General features: G+C 40.7%; 1 protein-coding gene across 1 annotated transcript in view; it reads right to left on the minus strand.

The window, feature by feature from the left end:
- Nucleotides 1-5,268: 5,268 nt before the first annotated feature.
- LOC125298570 (polyunsaturated fatty acid lipoxygenase ALOX15B-like) overlaps nucleotides 5,269-23,982 on the minus strand; it is a 31,969-nt gene continuing 13,255 nt past the window's right edge. The window contains exons 10-16 of the mRNA XM_048249346.1: nucleotides 20,242-20,442; nucleotides 17,999-18,085; nucleotides 17,484-17,653; nucleotides 12,047-12,168; nucleotides 9,893-9,993; nucleotides 8,341-8,511; nucleotides 5,269-6,369 (exon numbers count right to left, since the gene is read on the minus strand). Of these exons, the coding sequence (XP_048105303.1) occupies nucleotides 6,190-6,369; nucleotides 8,341-8,511; nucleotides 9,893-9,993; nucleotides 12,047-12,168; nucleotides 17,484-17,653; nucleotides 17,999-18,085; nucleotides 20,242-20,442 (1,032 nt within the window). The 3' untranslated portion in view covers nucleotides 5,269-6,189. The remainder of the gene's footprint in view (nucleotides 6,370-8,340; nucleotides 8,512-9,892; nucleotides 9,994-12,046; nucleotides 12,169-17,483; nucleotides 17,654-17,998; nucleotides 18,086-20,241; nucleotides 20,443-23,982) is intronic.

Raw genomic sequence — 23,982 nt, forward strand, 5'->3', positions numbered from 1 at the left:
TGATTAAAATAGACCAGTTGCTAGACATCCAGAGCTTCGATTCAAGCCCAAATTCGATGCACAAAGTTTTCAGGAAATATTTGTATTACACGCCAGAAACACGAAGACATGAATTTGTTTGTGATGACACGGAAGCGATGCAGGCCATTTTTGCACAAATTGAAGCAGAAATAGACCTACACCAAATGTTGAAAAACATTCACGTGTGATGAAGTCTTGGCTAGGCTATTTTATTCATCTAGATTCTGATTCTGAAGGAGAATATCTGCCTTTTGGAGATTATGATCGATCGTCTGACTGATAGTAATGGTGCGTCTGTGAATGAAGGTGGGTCTGTAAGTGTATACGACGGTGTCCACTAAGCATAGGCCCCAAACCATGCTTATTTCGACCCTCTGCCCAACATAGCTGAAGGTGGCAGTGGTAATCGTGATGATAGTGTCCGTAAAGGACGTGGTACAGACGGCAGGGTTTGTGGTTATAGGCTAGTAATAGTTTACTATATTGTTGGTTTACATCAGGGGTCTCAAACTCAAATGAGCTGGGGGCCAATTCTGCCAACGTCATCTGATTGGGGGGCCGGCTGAAAATGCAATGTTCTTTTTTTCAAATACCACACAAAACTGCAAACAGAAAGTGCAAGTGTTTTTATCTAGTTTTAGACACCTGTGCTAGCAACCTTAGCTTATAAATAAAATAATGATAAAATAAATATTAATACAAATTATAAAATAAATGAAAAACATAAAAAAAGGTATGTGTGTGTGTTTTTCACCAAATAAAAATATTTCCTCTCATAACTTTTTTTAAATCTGGCAAACTAGGCATCAGGGGTTAAGAAAGCAACACCATTGGATTTTTATATCAAAATTTAAAAGGCCATGGCTTGAAAGTGGTCAGAGATAAAGTTATACTGTAAATGTAAAATCTTTGAGTAAAACAAAAGTTTATGAAGGGGTAAATTTACCCATCTAATTTGTCACTGGATGGCAAGCACCTCAAATTATGCACCTTTCAGTAAATACTGGATGAACATATTTAAGCAGGTTTACTTTCCTTTTTTCATATTACCCACATAACAAATTAACAGAAAAAAAACCTAAGATGTATACCAACACCTAAGATGTTGTGGTTTAGTAATAGATTACTACAATATAGGCCTACAATAAAGTATTCTGGTCAAACAGTTCCTATCGCGGGTAATCTGCAGTACCCAGAAGTTCGCATCATATTGCGGGTGACTTTGTAGTTCTTTAGAGCCCTATTTCTACTAGCCCTGCTGTCTGTACCACATCCATTACGGACACTATCATCACGATTACCACTGCAACCTCCAAGCTATGTTGGGCAGAGGGTCGAAACAAGCATGGTATGCTTAGTGGACACCGTTGTATACACGCACCTCCATTCACAGACGCACCGTGACTATCACTGTCATAGACGATCGATCATAATCTCCAAAAGGATATTCTCCTTCAGAATTAGAATAGGTGAATAACATACCTTACCTAAGACTTCATCACACGTGAACGTTTTTCAACATTTGGTGTAGGCCTGGCTATTTCTGCTTAATTTCTGCTTCAATTTCTGCAACACTATGGCCTGCATCGCTTCCGCGTCATTACAAATGCACGTCTTTGTGTTTCTCGCGTGTAATACAAGTATTTCCTGAAAACTTTGCGCAGCGATTTTGGGTTTGAATCAAGCTCTGGATGTCTTGCACATAGTGGAGCAGAGTAGGCCTACAAATGAGATTTGTCACCGTACCTGGATCAATCGTCTATTTTAATCAGTATCGTTGTTTGTCGCAATTAATAGCCTCAAGGGCCGGATTACATTATTATTTTGACATTCGTCGCGGGCCGGAATTGGGCAGGACGCGGGCCGGGTGTTTGAGACCCCTGGTTTACATCTTAGGCCTACTGTTTTCCTGTTAATTTGTTATGTGGGTAATATGACAACCTGTAAACCTGCTCAAATATGTTCAACATCCAGTATTTACTGCATAACTGCATAAAGGTGCATAATTTGAGGTGCTTGCCATCCAGTGGCAAATTAGATACATTTACCCCCTTCATAAACTTTTTTTTAATACTCAAAGATTCACAGTAGGACTTTCAAGCCTTAAAAAAGCCTTACAAAGACCACTTTCAAGCCTTTTGAAATTTTGATGTCAAAATCCAATGGCGTTGTTTTCTTAACCCTGTTGCCTAAAGTTTGCCATGCAGGTTTAAATACGTTATGAGAAGAAAAATTTTTTATTTGGAGTGAAACACACACATACCTGTTTTTATGCTTTTTGTTTTTTCTTATAATTTGTATTAATATTTATTATCATTATTTTATTTATAAGCTAAGGTTGTTAGCACAGGTGTCTAAAAAGAGATAAGATTTGCACTTTCTCTTTGCAGTTTTGTGTAGTATTTGAAAGAAAACATTGCATTTTCAGAAATAGCCGTTCTTTTTTGTATTATCCTTTAACACTGACATGGCCCTCCAATCAGATGACGTTGGCCGAAGTGGCCCCCAGCTCATTTGAGTTTGAGACCCCTGACATAGACTGTTCTGTAACTGTCAGCTCTTGTGGCCTTTCAAATGTATAGGGCAATTCCACGCAAAACTGTCATATCCATAACGGCAACACAATGCCATGGTATTTAGTTGGCATTATGGATGTGACAGTTTTGCGTGGAATTGCCCTATACAAGTTACAGACTTTCAAAGTTAAACATATCAAATATAATTTCATATAGGCTACTCACAATCAGACCTGAAGACTTAAAGACTTAAAATAAAGTTGAAACTAATTCTACAAAAGGCACTCCAAGGAAAAGCCTTTTTGGCTGCATTGGCCAACATGTTTCGACCAACAGCCTGTCACTATGAAACTCTGTAACTAGATTTAAACTTCCCTCTGTATGGAAAAAATATATATATTATTCAACATTAGTTAACACACTGAGAATGATTGCTGCACTATATGTATTGTTCTCTAGCAACCTGAAGGTCCAAGACTCAATCCACTGAAGGCTCTCTCTCGTAAGATGGTGGATCTGATGTCTGATGTCTGCTTTGTGGTCCTATAGGACGACACCATGGATTGGGGTCAGAGATGCGCCTGAGAAGTAAGTGTTTGGGTTTGTAATCAAGTGCTGTTTGACTGATGCTAAAACTGCAGTAGCGGATTTGAATGTACATTTATACCGTGAATTTAAGACATCAAAAAGCCTGTTCATGGCCTCAAAGAAGTCAGTCGTAGTATTTGCCTCACTTGGCAGCCTCTCCAGCTGTATCATAGTCTTCAGTCCTATTGTGTCATCACAGCATTTATAGTAGGAAGGATCATATTAAGCAAAGAAATGTACAGGTGCAATAACTTAATTTCAAGAACATAAGAACATAATTGTAATTCATGATGTATTTTTTTTTTTACTTTGCGGTGTTTTAGGTGCTGTAAATGCTGGCCATATGACTTCAACCTTTATCCAACCAAACGAAGAGATCCTGCTTTCCTGCACTCACACTAATCCATTGAGGATGTTAGTTAATTCAAAGACAAGAACAGTATTTAGTTTTGTAAATGCTTAACTACCACTCAATGCAATGTCATGTCTCTGCAGGACACATCTACTGGCAGTTGATGGAGGGGGTTTAGGGCAGTTGATTATTGTGGGAACAGCATCGTCTGTAAGACGCTTTCTTTTTTGCTGTAAAATACATTATCAACATTGTGCTATTCTTTTCCTTGTGGGGAGACTGCAGAATATGGCTATGTATGCAGGTGTTAAATTGTGGGATTTGTTGAAAATGTGAATTTCAAATAAAACCATACCATTCAAAGTTAGCCTCACACACTCCATACCCTCCTTTCCTCAGATTTACAGAAAGGTGTCTGTTTATGCACCCAAAGTTTAGGCATTTTTGCGATTGAGTGATCAACATCGAAGTAGTAAGCAACGGTAACTTATTCCAGAGAACCTTCGGCTACCTAGTAGATCGTGACAAAGTCGTTTTTCTCCTTAATTGTTAATTTGAAAAACGCCATGTCGGTCTCAGAATGTAAGGAACACATGTGAATTACAGAAAATGCTTTAACATGTCTAATCTCGAACTGTATAATTAAGGGCTGGGGCATAATCCGAGAAAAAAATGATTTCTTCCATAGTGCCCCAGTGTAAAGAATCTCTCACTAGTCTCCTAAAAAGGCGTGGCGCTAGTGAACCCTACGTCATAGGGGAACAGGAAGAACCCTTCTGTGAATCGTCTCGCTTTATCAACCGTCTCTGGCTTCAGTAACCTGTCGGCTATGGACTACTCTGCAAGTCATCCCTTCATAGGAGCTCCTGATTATGTCTGTGATCTTTGGTACACTGTAGTGTCTCAACAACTTCCAGAGGGTCTGACTGTCGACACTGTCTAAGGCCTGCAGGTGAAGGAGGATGCTATTGTAGGAAACAGAATCAGACTAAGGTTCGAATCAGCTAGGTCAGATAAGGATGGCTGCTAGGTTGTTGCACCCCATCCTGTTGGTTGCTATGGTGGTTGCTAGGTGGACATTATGGTAAGGGTTAAGTTGTTGCTAGGGTAACTGAGATGGTTGCTAGGTTGACATGCTGGTTGCTAGGGTTATTGAGATAGTTGCTAGGTTGTTACTATATGGTAGATATGGTGGTTGTTATGCTGATTAAAGTGGTTGCTATTCCCTATGCTCGTACTTGCATAATGTGGTTCGCTCCTAAAACATAATTCAGAGCTGCATTTGCAGAAATTGGTTTGTCACTATGGTTAGAGGGGTCAAAAGGTCCTGGTTACAGAAGTTTGTCTGCCATCAGGTTTTAAGAGGAAGTTAGTTATCCTGGCCACAAGGAGAACTTAGCCAAATATAAAGTTTCTAAACACATTGGTGTCCGTCAACAGATTTCCGTATCCTCCCTCGTATGAAGTTTAAATGGACCTTAAAAGGACCCTAAACTGTTTCACAGCAAATACATCTGCTAACAGAGTCTGGTTGCGTTTTTTGTCTGCTCTGGTGCATCGGACTTTCCTTCCTAACACATGTGGAACACATTTGAGATTGCTACTGTATGTACCAGTGCATGTGTGCAGTTTGTTTTGCCCATAAACAGTATCTTAGAAAGTAAGCCCTCAAGCAGACAACTTTGAGAACAGCTCTGCGCAAGTCACCTCTGTAGGCTGATGCCTCTGCAAGGAGTTCGATCTTCTCAATGACACAGGAGAGGCAATGAAACACGAAAAGAACTCTGGATGGGCTTTTTAACAAAACCCCTAACCAAAAGTTAGGGCTTTGACTTTATTAAGTACAACAAATAAAAATAACGCTTTCAAGCCTACGTCTCTGCGAAGTCTGAATTCAAAAGGGGCCGTTCTCTTTTTATACTTTTTTAAGTGGGCTGAACGCTCTAGCTCGATCTTATCGCATCCTGCCATGAGCGAATTGTTCTCTAATTCGTTGTCCGTTGGTTTCTCATTGACCCCTTACTGGCCTACAGTTGTTTACTGCTAGTATGCCTTTTTCTTACACTTCAAAACACATTTCATTAAAACATAACACACTTTGATTCTAAAACAAAACCTTTTAAATCTAAGCAAAACACCTTATGTCTTAAGCAAACATTCTTTAAGTCTAAGCAAAAACACCAAGTCTGATTTTTTCCCCTCAGGTTATCTATTGTTGCAGCATTCGCACATTTTTATTTGTTTTGGAGCAAGCTGGATTTAAGCAGTTACATGATTAACATGATTTTGATATTATATATGATATTACATGATTATTATCCATGATTTTTATTTGCAAACTATTAGACTTTCCACTGTTCACTTTTTCAGCCCCATCCTACACACTGTAATAATAATAATAAAAAGAAGCCAACAGATTACAATACAGTGCATTGCTTTACATGCACTGTAATTAAACTATGTAACGCAAAACAACAAATCCACAGGCTATTGCATTGTGTAGGCCTAGTTGTTTCCATTGATTATTTAAAACATTTCCATGAAGAACCCTGATTCCATGTTTCTAGCAGTTTGTCTTACAACCTTTTGATGTGGCAGTATAATCAGAATAAACATATTGGTGAAGAGAAAATCAACATTCAATTAATATTTGCGGGGGGTATGAATAATTTTGGGCTCAACTGTATTTAAAAAAATGATTATTGTATCCTCTCAAATGGCCACACTGTTGTCCACATTTGTGGGGTTCAGAAAGGTGTAGGGAGGTTCCAGCCACTTGTTACGCCCCTCAATTTCACCCGACAACTTCTCCAGCTGCTTCTGAAAATCCTCAATGTGATTGCGAGGACCATCCTCATCAAACAGATCTTCTGGGAAACTTCCAAGAGGGTACTGCAGAGGAAGTGTGACAAATATGTGTATTGTCAATGAAAACAACAGACTCAAATAGCCAAAGTGACGTAAAATAGATACTTAAATGTTTATTTTGGATATTTTCTTTGCCCTTGTTTGAAAGAATACATGTTATTTATAGTTACATGGGTGAAACAACCCTAAAACCTGGGTTTTTCTTATGTAGACCTTCGGCATGGTACCTCTTAAGGTTGTAGTAAATCAATAATAACTAGATGTACCGCAGAGCGGTACAAAATATGACCGCCGCCCAGTCCAGCACATTTTTTCCACAAAAAAAATCACGCTGAAAGGCCTTTATGATTCTAACTGTCTCACTAAATTGCATTACACTCAATTCTCACTAGTATCTGCTAGACAACAAGTACAACAAGTACCAAAACATGATTAGTTCATAGATTTCACATGTAAAATTCATTTTATACAACCCCACACCCATCTTGCCTGTTCATAATTCTGAGGAATTCTTGAATTGTGTGCATGTGTGCGTGCACACGTTTATGTTTATGTGTGTGGGTGTGTGTGTGTGTGTGTGTGTGTGTGCTTGTGTGTTTGTCTGCGTATGTGTGTTTGTGCATGTGCATGCATGCGTACATATGTCTACTGTGTGAGTATGTGTCATACGTATGATTACTGTGAATGATTGTGTGTGCGTGTGTATCTGTTTATGCACATGTGTGCACATGGAATGGGTTAACATGACCCCTGGAGGCAAACATACAGAAAAAAATGGTCATCCTAGGCCCTACGGTTCTCAAGATATTCACAGAAAACTGTGTCTGCCCTACCCTCCTTTCGGGGGGTCCAGTCCAGCGGGGGGGCTACAGATCAAAACGAAAAACGATGGTTCCATGCTATCCATGTGGGGTTACATGCCCACCAAGTTTCGTGTACCCCGGTCTTTCAGTGTCCCGGGAATCCTTGTTGGTGTACGGTCACTAAATGTACACATACATTATTTTATTGTAAGGCCCCCCATGAACGAAAGTTCACAAAACTTGGCATGCATTCGGAGGGTGTCATAATGATCCTACACTTTCAATTTCGTGCAGTTTTGACCATGTCAGCCAGAGATATTGTGATGAAAACACCCTAATTTTTTGCTTTTTAATTTTTAACTAGGTGGCGCTATACATAAAATAAGTGGTAATGGGATGGGTTGACATGGCCCCTTAAGACCAACATACAAAAAAAAGGTGGACCTCCTAGGCCCTACGGTTCTCGAGATATTCACAGAAAACTGTCTCCGGCCACCTACAGGCCAGTTGGTGTATAGTAACATAAATTAATTTATTATGTGGCCCCCCATGAACGGAATTCCACGAAACTTGGCGTGCATTCAGAGGGTGTCATAATGATCCTACACTTCCAATTCCGTGCAGTTTTGACTATGTTAGGTCACAGATACCTGCGATTACAACACCTCATTTTTACTTTTTTGTGTTTAACTAGGTGGCGCTATACATGAAATGAGTGGTTATGGAATGGGTTGACATGGCCGCTTGAGATCAACATACAAAAAAAAACATGGTCCTCCTAAACCTTACGGTTCTCGAGATATTCACAGAAAACTGTGTCTGCCCTACCCTCCTTTCGGGGGGTGCAGTCCAGCGGGGGGCTACAGATCAAAACGAAAAACGATGGTTCCATGCTATCCATATGGGGTTACATGCCCACCAAGTTTCGTCTACCCCGTGGTCTTTCAGTGTCCCGGGAATCCTTGACGGAAATTTGGACATCTTGGAAAAAAAAAAAAAAAAAAAAAATCTGACTAAACCTATATGACCGCTGCTTCGCTGCGCGGTGGTCATAATAATAACAATAACAATAATAATGGCACATGAAAGCCATTTAGATTTTGTGTTATATTACTGCATTTTTTTTCCACATTTTGTTTTATAACAAATGGCAGTCTTAAAACATGTGCCATGTGGAGATGCACATACTCACGTGGTCTGTTGACTTTGAGCTTAGCAGTTTCAGGACTGCCATTCCATTCACTGTTGTGCCCTTATTAGGTAAGGTCTCCAGGATGGTCTTCTCCGTGGTCTGGCCTTTCACCTTCGGAGGGGGCTTTCTGAGGGCAGTGGGAAGGTTGGGCATCCAGCCACCAAAGTCAAACTGGGGGAATTTAGATACAAGGTAAAACAACTGTATCATACATCTGGCCATGTTGTGATATTATGCAAAATTAAGACTGGCCTCTGCACTGTAACACTACAGACCAGTCTAAAATAGCTTTGTGAAACCGGTCCCTTTTCACCAATTCACCAATGTCAAAATGGGGGTGGGGGGCACGGTGACAAAATGTGTCATATGAGTCTGATTCAAAAAGAATTACAGTACATCATTATCTTAAAGAAGGGGTTTTCCATTGTGGCCTCTACTCTACAGATTGTGGATGTTGTGGAGGTTGGTATAATGTCTATTTATAGAGACAATAACTGTTCAGAATGCTGTCAATGCTGTGCACGCTCGGCACAGGCCACACAGAGACCAGGGAAACATGAACAGGGCGACCTCAGTTCCCCTGTTAATAGGGTCCTGCTTATGTGTCCATACACAGCTAATGGACTATAGACCCTTTCAAGAGAGTTCTATTATCAGCATCATAGTTGGCCCCACAAGACTTCCATTTTAACATTCCATATGTTATCTTAATGCAGAGGAAGTAGATTGGGGCCCAAATAGAATGTTCAAGCATTGTTTTTGTTTTTATTGTTAAAAGGGTCTATATGGACCCTTTCAAGAGAGTTCCATTATCAGCATCATAGTTGGCCCCACAAGACTTCCTTTTTAACATTCCATATGTTATCTTAATGCAGAGGAAGTAGATTGGGGCCCAAATAGAATGTTCAAGCATTGTTTTTGTTTACCTTGTTGAAAGGGTCTATAAGCCGGACCGCTCCGTGTTTGGCATAACATATCAGTGTTTCCCATACGTTGACTAATCTGTGGAGGGCCGCCACGAAATGAAAACTGGCCGCCACACAATAATGTTCTATGTTTTACTATTTAACTCTTTAAGAAGGGGCCTTTTTGTGTACTGTGTGGTAACCTGTTGGTGTAGAAGCATAATCCTGGTCTCAAATGAAATGTAAGAATGTAAGGTTCTGATAGAGAATGACTACTGTACACAAAATATGAAATAATTACACAAAAGTCTCTACAGTCTCTAAGAGTTTTCTTTGTTGGTTCAATGGGTGTGTATAAAATGGACTATACATCTGCACAACTAATATTGGATAAAACAACATGTATATTCAATTTCTATGGATTCCTGTGAATATTTCAGTACCCAATATGCTGCATCTACTTGCTAGGGATACACACTGCAGCTAGAAGGTGTGTGTGTGTGTGTGTGTGTATGAAATAAACAACCACCTTTTGGGAATTGACATTGCATCTCTGTGCTTACCGGATGGCCAATGGCCAGTTGGAAAAAAAGTACTCATTTTATAATCTGAACCAAAGTGATTCACAGACCTTTATAAGAAATTACCTGTCCATTGTTGACAGCAGCATGTTGGGCTGATGCAGTGAAGATCACCATGGTAACAAACTTGATGAGATCTTTCACTGTCGCAAATGAATCAGGTATTCCTAAGGGGAAGAAAAACAGACATGTGAATTAAAAACCTGCTAGGTTGATGATGTGTTCACATCTGTGGAACATCGGGACACAGTAAAGTGTTTCTGGCTTGATCCAGGCATGATCCATGCTAAAAAGCAGTTTGTTCATTCCTTCCTTCAATTCCTTATGAAGCTGTATTTTCCAAATGAGGGGCTCTATGGCATTTGCAAAAAAACAGCTCCTGCTCCTAGAGCTTTTGTGATATCGACACCGTTCCAACTCTGAAAAGTGTAGCCAGACCTATATTGACCCGTATGTCCAATGTTGAAAAATTAGGTACTGTTGTAATCCTTGGACCAAGCCAAGTTCGTTGCACCCTATTCCACTACCTGCTCCCATTGGTGAACCGCACCTCACTTTACAAGTCCTCAGAAATGAATTGCAGTTATTATTTCTATGCAACATATTGACGTCAATTCCATTTTTTCATTAACAAGACTATGTGATTAAAAAAAAAAAAAAAAGACCTACAAATATCTACAGATATTAAAAAAATAATTGTATCATAATGCTATGCTCTGTTTTGCCCACATATCTTGTTAAGCTAGCATCAGCCTGGCTGTCTTGTAATACCACGTTGTGCTGTTTAACCCTTAGAACCCTAAGCTGTTTTTAGCGCATTTTCACTACCTTTATTCATAAGGATTTATTCTGGTCATTGTAAGTGCCACACACACATATTATATATTGTTTTTTTCAGCAGAGTCTAGGCTATCCAGATCTGCCATCATTTCATGTATTAGTACTAGCATTGATTTTATTTTGATTTTTAAATAATTAAAATATAAAAATCATATTATAAAAATTCTTATATTTTGACCTGTATCTTACCACAGCAAGCTCATAGCTCTACATGCATTTCATGTGTGTGTAGGGCAGACTGTCCTGAAATGGGCAATATAATTGCCATGTTGGACGGATACTCTGGGGCTGAGCAATTTACAGAAATATGTGGTGTGTGATTTACAGAAATAAATGCCATTTTTTATTTAGCAATGAAAAATTACCATTCTGCACTCCATATCTGTGACACGAACTGATCTGACCTGACTTGACCCAAGTTTGCCTGTTAGCATGTGTGACTATGGTGTATGCACACATGATGATTCTCAACTTTTTACTGCATTGCCATGAACAAAGTAAAGGCAAAAAAGGTGTTTCTTTGTTGAACAAATTGGGATGCAATGTGAGCCTTGAATTGGATGCCATGCAGGAATTTGCTAGGATCTCAAAACCGGATTATGAACATGTTTTTGCCATAGAGAAACACATGATAGCGTTGGATTATAAACATGCTTTGCCACAAAACAGACAAAAACGTGGGTAAGTCCAGCTATATGAAGTTATTATTTTGCTGTCACTTCGTCTGTTTTATAACCCAGAAGGATGTATTTGGTATCAAATGATAGCTCTGTGTCTCCTCTTTCATCTAACATACGTTTCATATATATCCGGATCACGGTCCAAGAGTAATTACTCCGAGAGTAATGGGTGTGCAGCGTTGGTTTGTGTACATGACGTTAATATTTTGCAGTCACTTCGTCTGTTTTTATAAGCCAGGAAGATCGATATCCATATTCAATGGATAGCCCTGTTTCTCCTCTTTCATCTGATATGCTTGCCATATCTATGCGATCACGGGTTCGCGAGTAATTCAAACGAGAGTAATGGGTGCGCAGGTGAACGCAGAGAAGTATAGACTGTAAATATGATGCAATTTGATTTAATTTCATGATTTTTTTAAATTTTCATACTTGATCGTACAGACAAGTGCGTAGTCTCTTTGGAAAGCCCCACTTCTTCTCTGTCATGCAATAAAGGTTTTATCTCGTTGCGATGAACAGTCGTGGAGCAATGTAACAAGGAAGAGAGGGTGTGTTTTTTGACGCACTTTGCGTCAATCGGGTTCTAAGGGTTAAACTAAAGCAAGTCAACGCAATTGTGCCGTGTGACTGCAATCAATACACCTCAAAGCCTACAATTCCACTTACCACCTACCAGGGATATTATTGCTGCACACACCTGTTTTTTTCCTTCCCAGGAATCCTTCGGTGAAAATCCCACTGATCCATTTCTGCAGTTCTGTGTCTTTCTGCACATCCTCGTCAGATTTGTAGTAATATTGCAAGACTCCTTCAACATACCTAAAAAATGGTCACACACACATACTGTACACACAAAAATAGACAGACAGTAGAATGTGTGATTTACAATCTGCTAGCCTGGTTAGCACGCAGACCTTCTCCATTGGAATTGAGAGTGGGTCTGGACAAGGTTCATTGACGTATGACTTCCAGCAGGGGGCTTAACTAGCAGTGAAATTAAACTTAAAGGATAATTCCGGTATTTAGCACTTTGAGTCCCTTTTCTGGTTTGTTTTGGATGAACTAGAGTGGTGGACACCGAAATTTACACGATGGGTCCTGTCTCGACTTTCTGACTGGTTTTGAATCACCTTTGACTGGCTGGTATATGGGCATGCACAAACATGTCCTTAAAACAACCCTTGACGTTCATTTTTAAAACTGTGCAACTCACCGAGTGATGTTCGTTGATGTTCCAAAACAAGTAGCGTAGCGAAATACAGTTTCTGTCGTGTTTTACAGTATTTAACATTTTGTAAAATCCCATTGATTTCTGTTGGAAGACTCATTGCTCCTTGATATCACTGTGCTACCAGAAACGGAAAGGGGGTCTGTTTACGGTTGTAGTCTTTACCCCGCGAGACCTTCTTTTACTGTCTATGCTTCAGACTCAAATATTGAGCGGAAGTTGTGAACGTATGTCTCATAGCTTATCTCGGCTTGTCCCCTGCACTCAGAAATCTGGCGCTAGTTAGCCAATGCTACCAACAGTTTTTCGATGGGGTGCCTCGGGCATCGGCCTAGCCATGCAAATAAATCACTGTTTTACACCATTTACGAGGCTCAAAGTAGCTCCATACTTCATTGGTAGACTTCCGAGGGCCTTGACATTTAAAACGAGACATTGAAAACTTTGAAAAAGCACTGGTAGTTTACTTACAAGACTATTTATACAGACAGTATCCTCACGTTTAGCGTTTGCAGCCATCTTGAATTTAGTCAAGATAAGTCGAGCGACGAGTAAGAGTGAACAGGTATGATAAGGGATCAGATTCCAAAAATAATTCTGTGGAAATGCATGGATTCCAGTTTCTTCCAGTAGCAGCAACTGGAATCCAGGCAATTCACGATTTTTTTAAATGTTCATACTTGATCGTACAGACAAGTGCGTAGTCCCACTTCTTCTCTGTCATGCAATAAAGGTTTCATCTCACTGCTATGTCGCGGAGCAATGTAACAGAGAAGAAAGGGTGTGTTTTTTGACGCACTTTGCATCAATGGGGTTCTAAGGGTTAAGGACATGTTTGTGCATGTCCATAGCCAGGCAGTCAAAGGCAATTCAAAACGAGTCAGAATGTCGAGACAGGACCCATCGTGAAAATTTCATTGTCCACCACTCTAGTTCATCCAAAACTGTAGTATATGGGGCTGGAAAGCCCATACCTGTGTCATGTACTGACAGCCAATCACTTTGGACTAGGGGTTGTCGTGGGTGCAAGATGTGCTTGCAATAGAGAAACATGGGCGCCAACGGCAGGCATCGAAATTGCGCGCGCACCAGACCAGGGAACAGCAGGAGAAGACATGCGACAGATGTGGCAGAATGCACAAGCCCAGGAACTGTCCCGCATTCAATGTGGAATGTAGAAAATGCGGCAAGAGAAACCATTTTGCAGTTGGGGAAGTCGGTCAGCACCCGATGTTGCACCCATTGATACAGAAAGCATGGGTATGGATGCACTGTTCATTGGTGCTGTCACACCGCACAGGCTCGCTCTCTAAAGACAGTGGGTGGCACACAGCCTCCCGTGGTCGGGGAGGCGAACGGTCAACTTCAAGCTTGACACAAGGGTTGAAGCCAACGCGGCTGCCACAATAATACAAATACAATGCCCAAGCAATGTGTAACATGAAGAAGACAGATACCGTACTTGGTAATTATGGCCACCGCATCGCCCAAGGGTATACTCACGCTGCATGAAGTCCCAAAAACAAGCAGACCCTCCACACATCTATGTGACGGATACATCTGACACGCCACTGCTTGGCAGAGCTGCTTTGTGTGAGTCTGTAGGATCCAAGTAGAAAAGTGGAGACATTAACACGGGCTAAATCCACTGACCAAAGAGGAGCTGCTCCAGCGCCATCCCAAAGTGTTACAGGGACTAGGTGAATTTCCAGGGCATACACCACATCCATGTCAATCTGAAGGTTCCCCTGTTGTCCATGGTGCAGGGAAAATCCCATTTGGTGTTCTGATAGGCTGAAAGACACACTGGACATTCAAGAACAGAGAGGTGTGTCACAAGATAACAAAAGCCAACACCATGGGTGAGCAGCCTTGTTATAACTGAAAAGAAAAATGGTACCCTTAATGGGTGTGTTTGGACCCTCGGGACCTCAACAGCAGTGCAAGCCGCCAACACTACCCTTACACCCACACCTGAGAATGTACAATGCTTAGCAGGAAAGACTGTGTTCACAATTCCCGATGAAAAGGATGGGTATTGGCAAATAAAGCTTGATGATGAGTCAGCTGACTTGTGCATCGCTCAACACCCCCTGGGCGTACCAGTTTATGCAAACCGCTTGCCTTAAAAGTGCAAGTGCAAGTGCAGGTGTTTCAGCAAAACCAAATACAGACAGCTTTGGTGATATTGCTGGAGTCCACATCATTGCTAATGACATGATCATAGCAGCAGCCACCAAAGAAGAACATGACGACATCCTACAGCAGGTGATTGACAGAGCCGTCAAGCTGAACGTGAAATTCAATGCTGACAAGATCCAGTACATGGTGAGTGATGTCAAATACATGGGGCACATCATCAGCGCAGAGGGAGTCAGACCAGATAGCGCCAAAGTGGCAGCAATCGCAGCAATGCCTCCACCTGGAGATAAAAAGGGCCTACAGAGGTTGTTGTGTATGATTCGATATCTTGCCCAGTATATCCCGCACAAAGCCACTCTGACTGCTCCGCTCAGAATGTTGCTAAAAAAAGACATGATGTGGCAATGGCAGCCAGAGCACCAAGCCGCACTTAACAGCCTGAAGGCAGCCATCGCCAACACGCCACTGTTAAAGTTTTTCAACCCACAAGAGGAAGTTAAAATACAAGCTGACTCGTCCAAAGACAGTGAGCAGTACTAAAGCAGGGCAAGCGTCCTGTAGCTTTTGCATCCAGAGCCCTCTCTACAGCTGAGCAGAACTATGCTCAGATTGAAAAAGAGCTCCTGGCCATAGTGTTCGCACTGAAAAAATTTCACCAATATGTTTACGGCGTCACAGTCAAAGTCCAGTCTGATCATAAGCCTTTGGAGGCTATAGTCACCAAGCTCATTGACAAGGCACCTGCCCGCCTCCAAAGAATGCTACTCCAGATACATAAGTATGACATTCACATCACCTATACCCCAGGCAAGGACATGGCGGTAGCTGACACACTCTCCAGAGCTTTCCCACCAAATGCCGGGCCGGAAGACTGTGAGCTGGGGGAAGAAAGGGTTGTATATGACATCAGTGCAATGACTCAGCTGGATGGGTCTCTCCTGGAGCCACTGAGAGCAGTGACGGAGACAGACAGCGAGATGCAGACGTTGGTGAGTCTTCACAAGCGAGGGTGGCCAGAGAGGAAGAAGTGACTTCCACTAGAGGCAAAGCCATATTGGCATGCGTGGAATGACATCTACATTGCAGATGGCTTGCTAATGGTCAACCTCTGTATAATAATCCCCAGAGGCCTCAGGGCTGAGATGCTGAGGCGGCTGCACACTGCATATCAGGGCATCCAGCGCTCCTTGGCGCACGCCAGAGCTGTAATGTATTGGCCTGGTCTCACAGAAGATGTCAGAATGATGGTTGAATCATGCCCCTCATGCCAAGAGAATCTACCTGACCAGAAGGAGCCCCTCCTTCCTCACACAGTGCCTGATACACCATGGGCGAAGGTAGCGGCTGACATTTTTGAATTTCAAGGACGCTCCTTCTTACTCATAGTGGATTACTTCTCCAAGTATCCTGAGGTCCTGAAGCTGTTCGACAAAACATCAGGTACTGTCATAGCCAAGTTCAAGGGTGTTTTTGCTAGGCATGGTATCCCCACTGAGTTGATTGCAGATCATGTACCCTTTGCCAGTGCTGAGATGGCCCAGTTTGCAAAGAAATGGGGTTTCAAGACAACACATTCTAGCCCAGCCTACCCACAGTCAAATGGCTTGGCTAAGAGGACCATTCAGTCAGTGAAGAACATGTTGAAAGCCACGACGACACAGACGGGTATTGACCCTCACAGGGCTCTCCTGCATTTCAGAAACACGCCAGTCACGGGACTAAAATACTCACCAGGTCAACTGTTGATGGGGTGTGTTCTTCATTCCGATCTCCCTGCCAGCAAGGCTGCCCTGGCACCTGCAATACCTGAGAATGTCCAGCAAAGTCTCCGACAACAGCAGCTTCGCCAAAAGCACAGCTATGACAAGGCGGCGGCCTCCCTTTGAGGAGGGTGAGAGAGTGTGCATGAAGACAACAAAAGGATGGCAGCTAGAGCCCGACCGATTTATCGGCGGGCCGATATTACCAGATCGACGTAGTGCCAACCCATCAAAACATCACTTTATTGTTATTTCCCCCTCAATACTTTCCTAAATATCTTACCCATGGACTTTCCCCCAGACTGCCTTTGAGTTTCTTATCCAGAGAATACAGTTACATTGCTCCTGTGTGACGCTAAGTCGCATGCTCATTACGTATGATTGCGTCATGATAGCATTTTTTTCGGAAAAAAAGTTTATTACGTAAGTGAATTGCGAGGTTATGACGCCAATCGCACAATGTTGTATTTCTCCGAAAATAGAAAAGGTTTATATAAAGCCTTAAAACCCTTTCGATATAACGTTATTTGATGTCAAAGTGACGTCAAAATGAATGGGGTTCAATGGAATGCTAGCTGGAAGTGGTCAACGTCTAGCCTCAGAGCCGCCCATAGTGGCTACACTCTCCGAACGTTCAACTACCCCCTTGACCGTAACGAGTCACTAAGGAGAGAACCAGCCATGCAACTTCAAGAATAGTCGACCCAAAGACATCCCACGAGAATTGTGGAACTTTCCCTTGTCGGTAGATATTGCTCTTTGGAGATATTGCTCTTTGGAGTTTTTGCCTGTTGTTAATCCTTCGCCTCCACAAAAAAGCATTTTCATTGTGTACAAGCATTTTCATTGTGTACAAGGGCCAAGCCACGAGAAGTAGGCTATTTACAACAACAGAGTAAAATATAAATATATTGCAACTCTAGGGAGAGCTCTACAGTCACCAAAATTCCTGAAACTGCATATACCTTTACTACATAGTACCAGCTTGCAACCATTAAACGTACTTGTGGAGGATGTTCCACAGTTTTAGGCCGTCTTCTCTGTAGTAGTAGTTGGGAACGTCCTCCAGGCCTCTCTCGGAGATGTTGTCAGGCAGACAGAGGGAGCTGTAGGTCAGGGAGGCCGTTGCACGCCTCAACAACTTACTTAAGGCCGAACCACCAATGCCTGAATACTAGGATTGTACATTATGATCACTAATAAAGCAGAGTAATATAGACCCTTTCAACAAGGTAAACAAAAACAATGCTTGAATGTTCTATTTGGTTCCCAATCTACTTCCTCTGCATTAAGATAACATATGGAATGTTAAAAAGGAAGTCTTGTGGGGCCAACTATGATGCTGATAATGGAACTCTCTTGAAAGGGTCCATAGTGATGCTCCAAATGAATTGGCATAAAACAACTAAATGTGTGATTATATAAAGGTCTATCAACAATGAAGGTGAAAATACATGGTAGGCATGCATCTCTACAAACTAATTACAAACACTATATTTTTACTGCGTTGTATGCTTACCATTGTTATCGCTCCATCCTCGGAAATCAGCCTATTACGTGCCAGGATGTTGATGTGTAGTGTATAACGAGTGTGGGGAATGAGGAGCTACAGTTAAAGAAAGAAAGTGAACAGCTGGTCATTACATAGTACATTGATTTTCCATAACATCTCAAATAATTATTAATTAAAATAATTTGGCAAAAATTAATTCATGCTGGAGAGCAGTTTAGCATGTTCATCTGGTCAGATCACAACTAGAATGTAGCTGAGCGTTTTTAACAAGTCTACTGAATGTTCTTTGTTTCCAGTTGTCCAGTTGTTCAACATTTTATCTTGTCTGCAGTCGTTCATTCAAGATCAACAGAGTAACGCAAGTAACAAACTCTTTTAAATTTCAGTAATTGCGTTACTTGATTTACAAAAATACTTAGTTACATGCTCGTTACCACTAAAAGTAGTGGAATTACAGTAACGCGTTACTAACACGCTACTCCCAAGGTCCAAGGTTTACCTTCTGTTCATTTGATTTTCAAGGTTGAAACAGTGATCAAAAAACGGATTTGAAGACCTTTACCTAAAACAGTACTTCCCAGAGAAAAATAAAACACAAATATTGAAGCATTTTGTGGAAAAAATAATCAAATATACAATGAGGGTTTGAATTTCAATATTGTAATTTCAATTAGTCATTATTCAAGTTAAAAATGAAAACCCAGGCACACGAGGCCACCACACACTCAACAAGCTACTGCATGCTGACAGCATTTTTTTGCCATTGCCCGAATGGATAATTGCTAGCCTCTATGTTCATCAGAGGGAGCAAGATGGTGATGTTGAAGGACAGTGATCTGCACATAGAAAATAGGAAAAAAATCACCAGAACATTCCAAGCTTCTCATTTTGATCGATATGTAGGCCTAATTTATGTCCAGGTATGCTAGGGAGTGGGATTAAGGTTGCGTGCACCCTTCGAAGAAAGAGGGGAAATGTCACTGAAAAGACAATCGACATAATGCATTTATTTGCCTATGTTTTATATGTATAGGCTTAGCTTAACAGTTTAAACTGCAAAAAAAAAGGTAACGTTGGTGCGTGACTCGTTGTATCGGACTCCCATAATGCCATATGTGCATGTTGGAATGTGATATATCGGTTTTAGTAGGCCTATTGTATTTGCATTTACCTTGTGGTGTGTTAGCATGTGTAGTCTTCCCTTGGTTGTACCCATAGACTGTATATATATACAGTCTATGGTTGTACCTCATGTGTTTATTCATGTGTACTAGCCTTGTGTGTTCTATAATGATGTTTCGACCTGTCTGTGTTCCCCGCTCCTGACCCAATAAATGTACTGATTTGAACCTTGTTGCCTCAGTTGTTACATTATGAATATAAATATAAATTAGTTGTATGTCACTTTGAACAGAAGCATCTGCGAAATACCATTATCATAACCATAACCAAATAGCCTACGTCCTTGGTCAGCTGGCTACTATGCTTCCTTAGGCCTTATCACGTGCACCCGCCCCAATGCAAGGACAGCTCATTCTCGATTCTTTTTCCATTACTATTCTCCTTTACCAACATAATACAGGCAACGATAGGCTAGTCGCGCATACAGAACAACAGCATATTGTTTTGAGCCCAAATGCATATTTTCGTGCCTCATGCTAGGCCAGTAAATTGTCAGATTTGTTCCAGCTCTGCGTTCTACGGCTTCCACTCCCCTTGCTCCTAGTTGATAGACTACAACGTAACTGACATTTCTGCGTAAGTTAGCTTGTTTACAAACATGTCTCTAATTAAAACATTGTTTCAATGTAGGACAGCCTAGCGGGGATAGGCCGAATGAAAAATTGAGGAAAGTGCCGATTTCACATTATTGTTGTGCGGATTTTGGATTTCGGTCGTGGGGATACAAAGTTTAATATCCAAAACAAAAACACGAGGGAATTTCCTATTTTGTTTTTAAAAAATAGAGATATAAGGTCATTTTTTGATTTTCAATTTTCGTTTCTAATTTGAAAATCAAATGAACAGAAGGTACACGGACCTACACGGACCTCCCAACACTGTTTATCCCGTAGCTGTGTTTGAACAATTTCAAATGAAACATGGGAAATTTCCGATTGTGGTTTCCCCATTTCAAAACAGTAATCGAATGGCTGCGAAGTACATGGACAGCCAATGCAATACATGTTATATGTTTGTTTTAATTGTAGGCCAGGTCCAAACCAAGTCATCCTTGTCAGATTCCATACCTTGAAAAGGGGGTGTATGGGGGGGAGGTCCCTTAACATTGCCACGGTAAACACCTCAGCAAGCAAGTGAGTTCTCAGCAGGTGAAAGTCGACCTCGTGCACGCTGAACTCCGCGGCCCTCACAAAGATCTTAGCCAGCAGCCAGTCATGCTCGTCAGTGGGCAGAAAGATGGGGTTCTCATGTCCAGGGGTTTGCTTCAACTGTGGAGAAACATAATGTAGAACTGACACCAGTATGTACTCACATGCATAATATGTTATGTGTCTACCATTTTGCCTGCGTTGGAAGGGATGACTGGCCAATCAATCCACATTTGGTGAAATTACCATTTTCTGCCTCATTGCTGTATTTAGTTGCCTGTGGTTAAAACCACACTTGGTGAATAGAGTCTGGGGACTCACGATTGGAAAATGTTTCCAACACTAGCATGGTGATGGGTGTAGACATAGTGTTGACTTTGAAAACATTGGTCCAGCCTAACCAATCACATTGATCAGGGATTCCTAACAAACAATAAACCGACAAACTGACAATAAACAGCATTGGCAGTCAGGAAACAAATAAATAAACTAGACTGCATTTCCGGCGGGAACTGCAAAAGTGTGCTTGCCCTGGTCCGGTCACCAACGTGAGCAGACAGTGGCATACGCTATGCTGAACCTGGCTTGATCCAAGCATTCTAACAGTGCCTTTCAGTGTTGGAGTTGTGGCAATACCGCAAAAGCTCTAGGAGAGGGCTATTCAACTATTGGCTTGCGGGGTGAATGCGGTTCGTTGGATTTTACCTGTGGCCTGCCTTTGAACTTAGCTTCTATGACTAAGATCAAATCAATAAAATAAAAAAACAGCAGTGATTGGCTGCAAAAATAAATAATGTCACGCGTCTTGCTCCTCTCAAACTGGGCTATCAGGTAACCTAGAAGAATGGAAATTATGAAATATGACTAAGGAATTCAAATGCTGCTTGTTTGTCAGGATACTTTTTCACTGATTTATTTTAAAAATATGAGCTATGAGTGTGAATGTTATATATTCCATCCCCTAATTCTGTTTTACTGGTTTATTTGACAAATAATCTATATGGATTTGCTCTATAAAGGCCTTATGTCTGTTTAAGATTGTTTTGAGAGCCTATTGATGTATCTCAGAATAAAGTAATGTCCACAACATTAGTGATGTTTTTTTTTTTGTGTGTGAATGTATTTTACTTAACTTATTAAATGTAGCTGAATACTCATGAACGCATGTCTCTAATAGCCACAATAGGAGTAATTTTAGCAACACCGTATTTTGTGTGGTCCATAACGACCCAGTGGATCATGAAAATGTGCCAAAATTCACATTCCTTGCTTGTTGTTGGTACATTAATCCCATTCAGATTGCCACTTATCTGAGATGTAAGAGTTCAGTATAGGTTTAAGGTCTGGGGCAGGGATTTGACATTCTGTGACTTCTTCATTGAGGGCTTGCTTAGCAGCACTGTCCGCTTTCTCATTTCCCCTCAGACCAACATGGCCTGGGACCCAGCAAAAAACTACACTCAAGTTCTGGTTCTTTAGACGTTCTAGTTGATCAAGCTCAGCTTTGGTTGTACTTTTTGCGTGACATTAAAGCTTACTGGAAAGATTTTTAATTGCAATTTAATTTAATGCAATTTACTTTTACGATTAAATAAAATTAATGTATCCCTCTCACCCATAGTTTTCAATTTATTTACAAATGTACATAGGCCTACTGTAATTACATTTATACATAGTTATTCTACTGATCTTCATACTATTCATCCTGCACATAGACTTATTCTTACTACTCTTATGATGTTGTTTCTGCACTACAATGACACTGTTTCCTCACTGCACATAGCTGTATGTTATGTACATATCTGTTATATATTTGTCATATTGAATATCCATAATTATTCTGTTTTATTATATTCTGTTAATACACTGCATATATCTATATTATTATTTCTACTATTATACTGTTACTGCTACATCTACATACATTATTCTACTTATTGTATGAGGTAACTGCTAATACACTGCACATATTTATATTTAATTCATATTACTCTAAACCACCTTCTGTAAATCAACTGTATACTACTGTCTACATTGCACTATATTTCTTGACCTGTCTGTATATTTTATCACCTTTCTATACTTTGCATCACATTGAATGCATACTGTAGGCTACATGAATCACAGCTAAGATCTTTGGTTGCTATGAAGGCCAGTCGTTCTAAATGGATGATTGCTATGGCCAAAGGCCAGTTCTATCTCTGCCGTTGTCAAGCGGGCATATCCTAACCTTATCTTATTTGAAGCATCTCTATTTTACTTAGCCTACTTCCATACAGCGAATCCCATTAAGAAGTGCCCACTTCATTCACACTTACCGTGATCCACGCAGAGACATTATTAAATTAATGTCACCATATGCCTATGCCAACGTTTGCAAGGAGGAGAACATTTTAATTTGATTCACAATGAAACGTTACATTTAATGTACATGTTGACAATGAGTAGGCTAGTTTTGGTTGTTGTTGGTGGGGTTACTGCATCCCTTAGTTATGCCTACAATGCAAAATTGTACCCTCGCAATTGTTAGCTCCTGCAGACGCATTTCAAAACATCGCGACGTGAAATGCCACCACAAAAAATTGTTCGGTCTTAGTGAGTTGAGTCTTCGCGACTTCTTTTAAGCTGTCACAGACTCAGGCGCTACTTTTAGGGCTAAAATGCTTCCTGAATTACTCTTAGTAAAAAAAAAAATAGGAGTCCTAAAGTTACGAGTACAAGCATCTCATATCAAATGACCATGGCATCACGCTAAGCAACATAAATCCCATACAGCAACATCTCCTCCCTAGCTTCTAGCCACACAAGAAATGAATAATGTTAAATCTCTGCTTAGCATGCTTCTCCGCTTAGCATTCTAATAACAGAAGGGGCACATTTATGTTGACCACTACCATATGACTCATTATATCTGTAACTGTATAAAACACTTACTTTCAGTGGCGTGCACAGACACTTTTTAGCGCATGTGGAACACTTAATTATAAAAAAAATTACATGCACATGTTGAATGAAATTTGACTTGTGCTGCAATTGGTAAATTAATATACAATTAAGACAATAAAGAGACCAAAATGTGTTAATTTATGTTGCCTAACAAAACCTATACAACAGAAAACGTTCGTCTTAACAATTGCAAACTCTACCGAAATTATTTGTAGCCTATGTGGTCGTCCTCACGTTATCTGTCATTGACTTGGGCTACAGCGAAAAAAAGGTGACTAAAAATGCTTAGTTGTTTGATGCTGTATGAGACATTTTACTGCACAATGATTACACGTTGGGCTTAGAGGGCAAACTGTACGATTTTACTTGATCTGTAAGACAATAAAGAGACCAAACAGTACGAGAAGGAGTTATAGTGGGCTACAGACTGTTGTCATTACATGAATGCAGATGGGCATTTTTCACAGGTAATGGGGAACTTCCCGTTTCTTCTGTCACAAATGAATGTGTTAATTGCATGTTGCCTAACAAACATACAACAGAAAACGTTCTTCTTAACACATAAATTTGCAAAATCTACCGAAATTATTTGTATGTGGTCGTCACGTTATCTGTCATTGATTTGGGCTACAGTAAAACTTTATCTAGCTTCATCTAACTAGTTTATCAGGTGACCAGTCGGCAAAAATGCTTGTTTGGTGCTGAATGAGACAT

Source organism: Alosa alosa, chromosome 7 (assembly GCF_017589495.1).
Source record: "Alosa alosa isolate M-15738 ecotype Scorff River chromosome 7, AALO_Geno_1.1, whole genome shotgun sequence".
NCBI lineage: Eukaryota > Metazoa > Chordata > Actinopteri > Clupeiformes > Clupeidae > Alosa > Alosa alosa.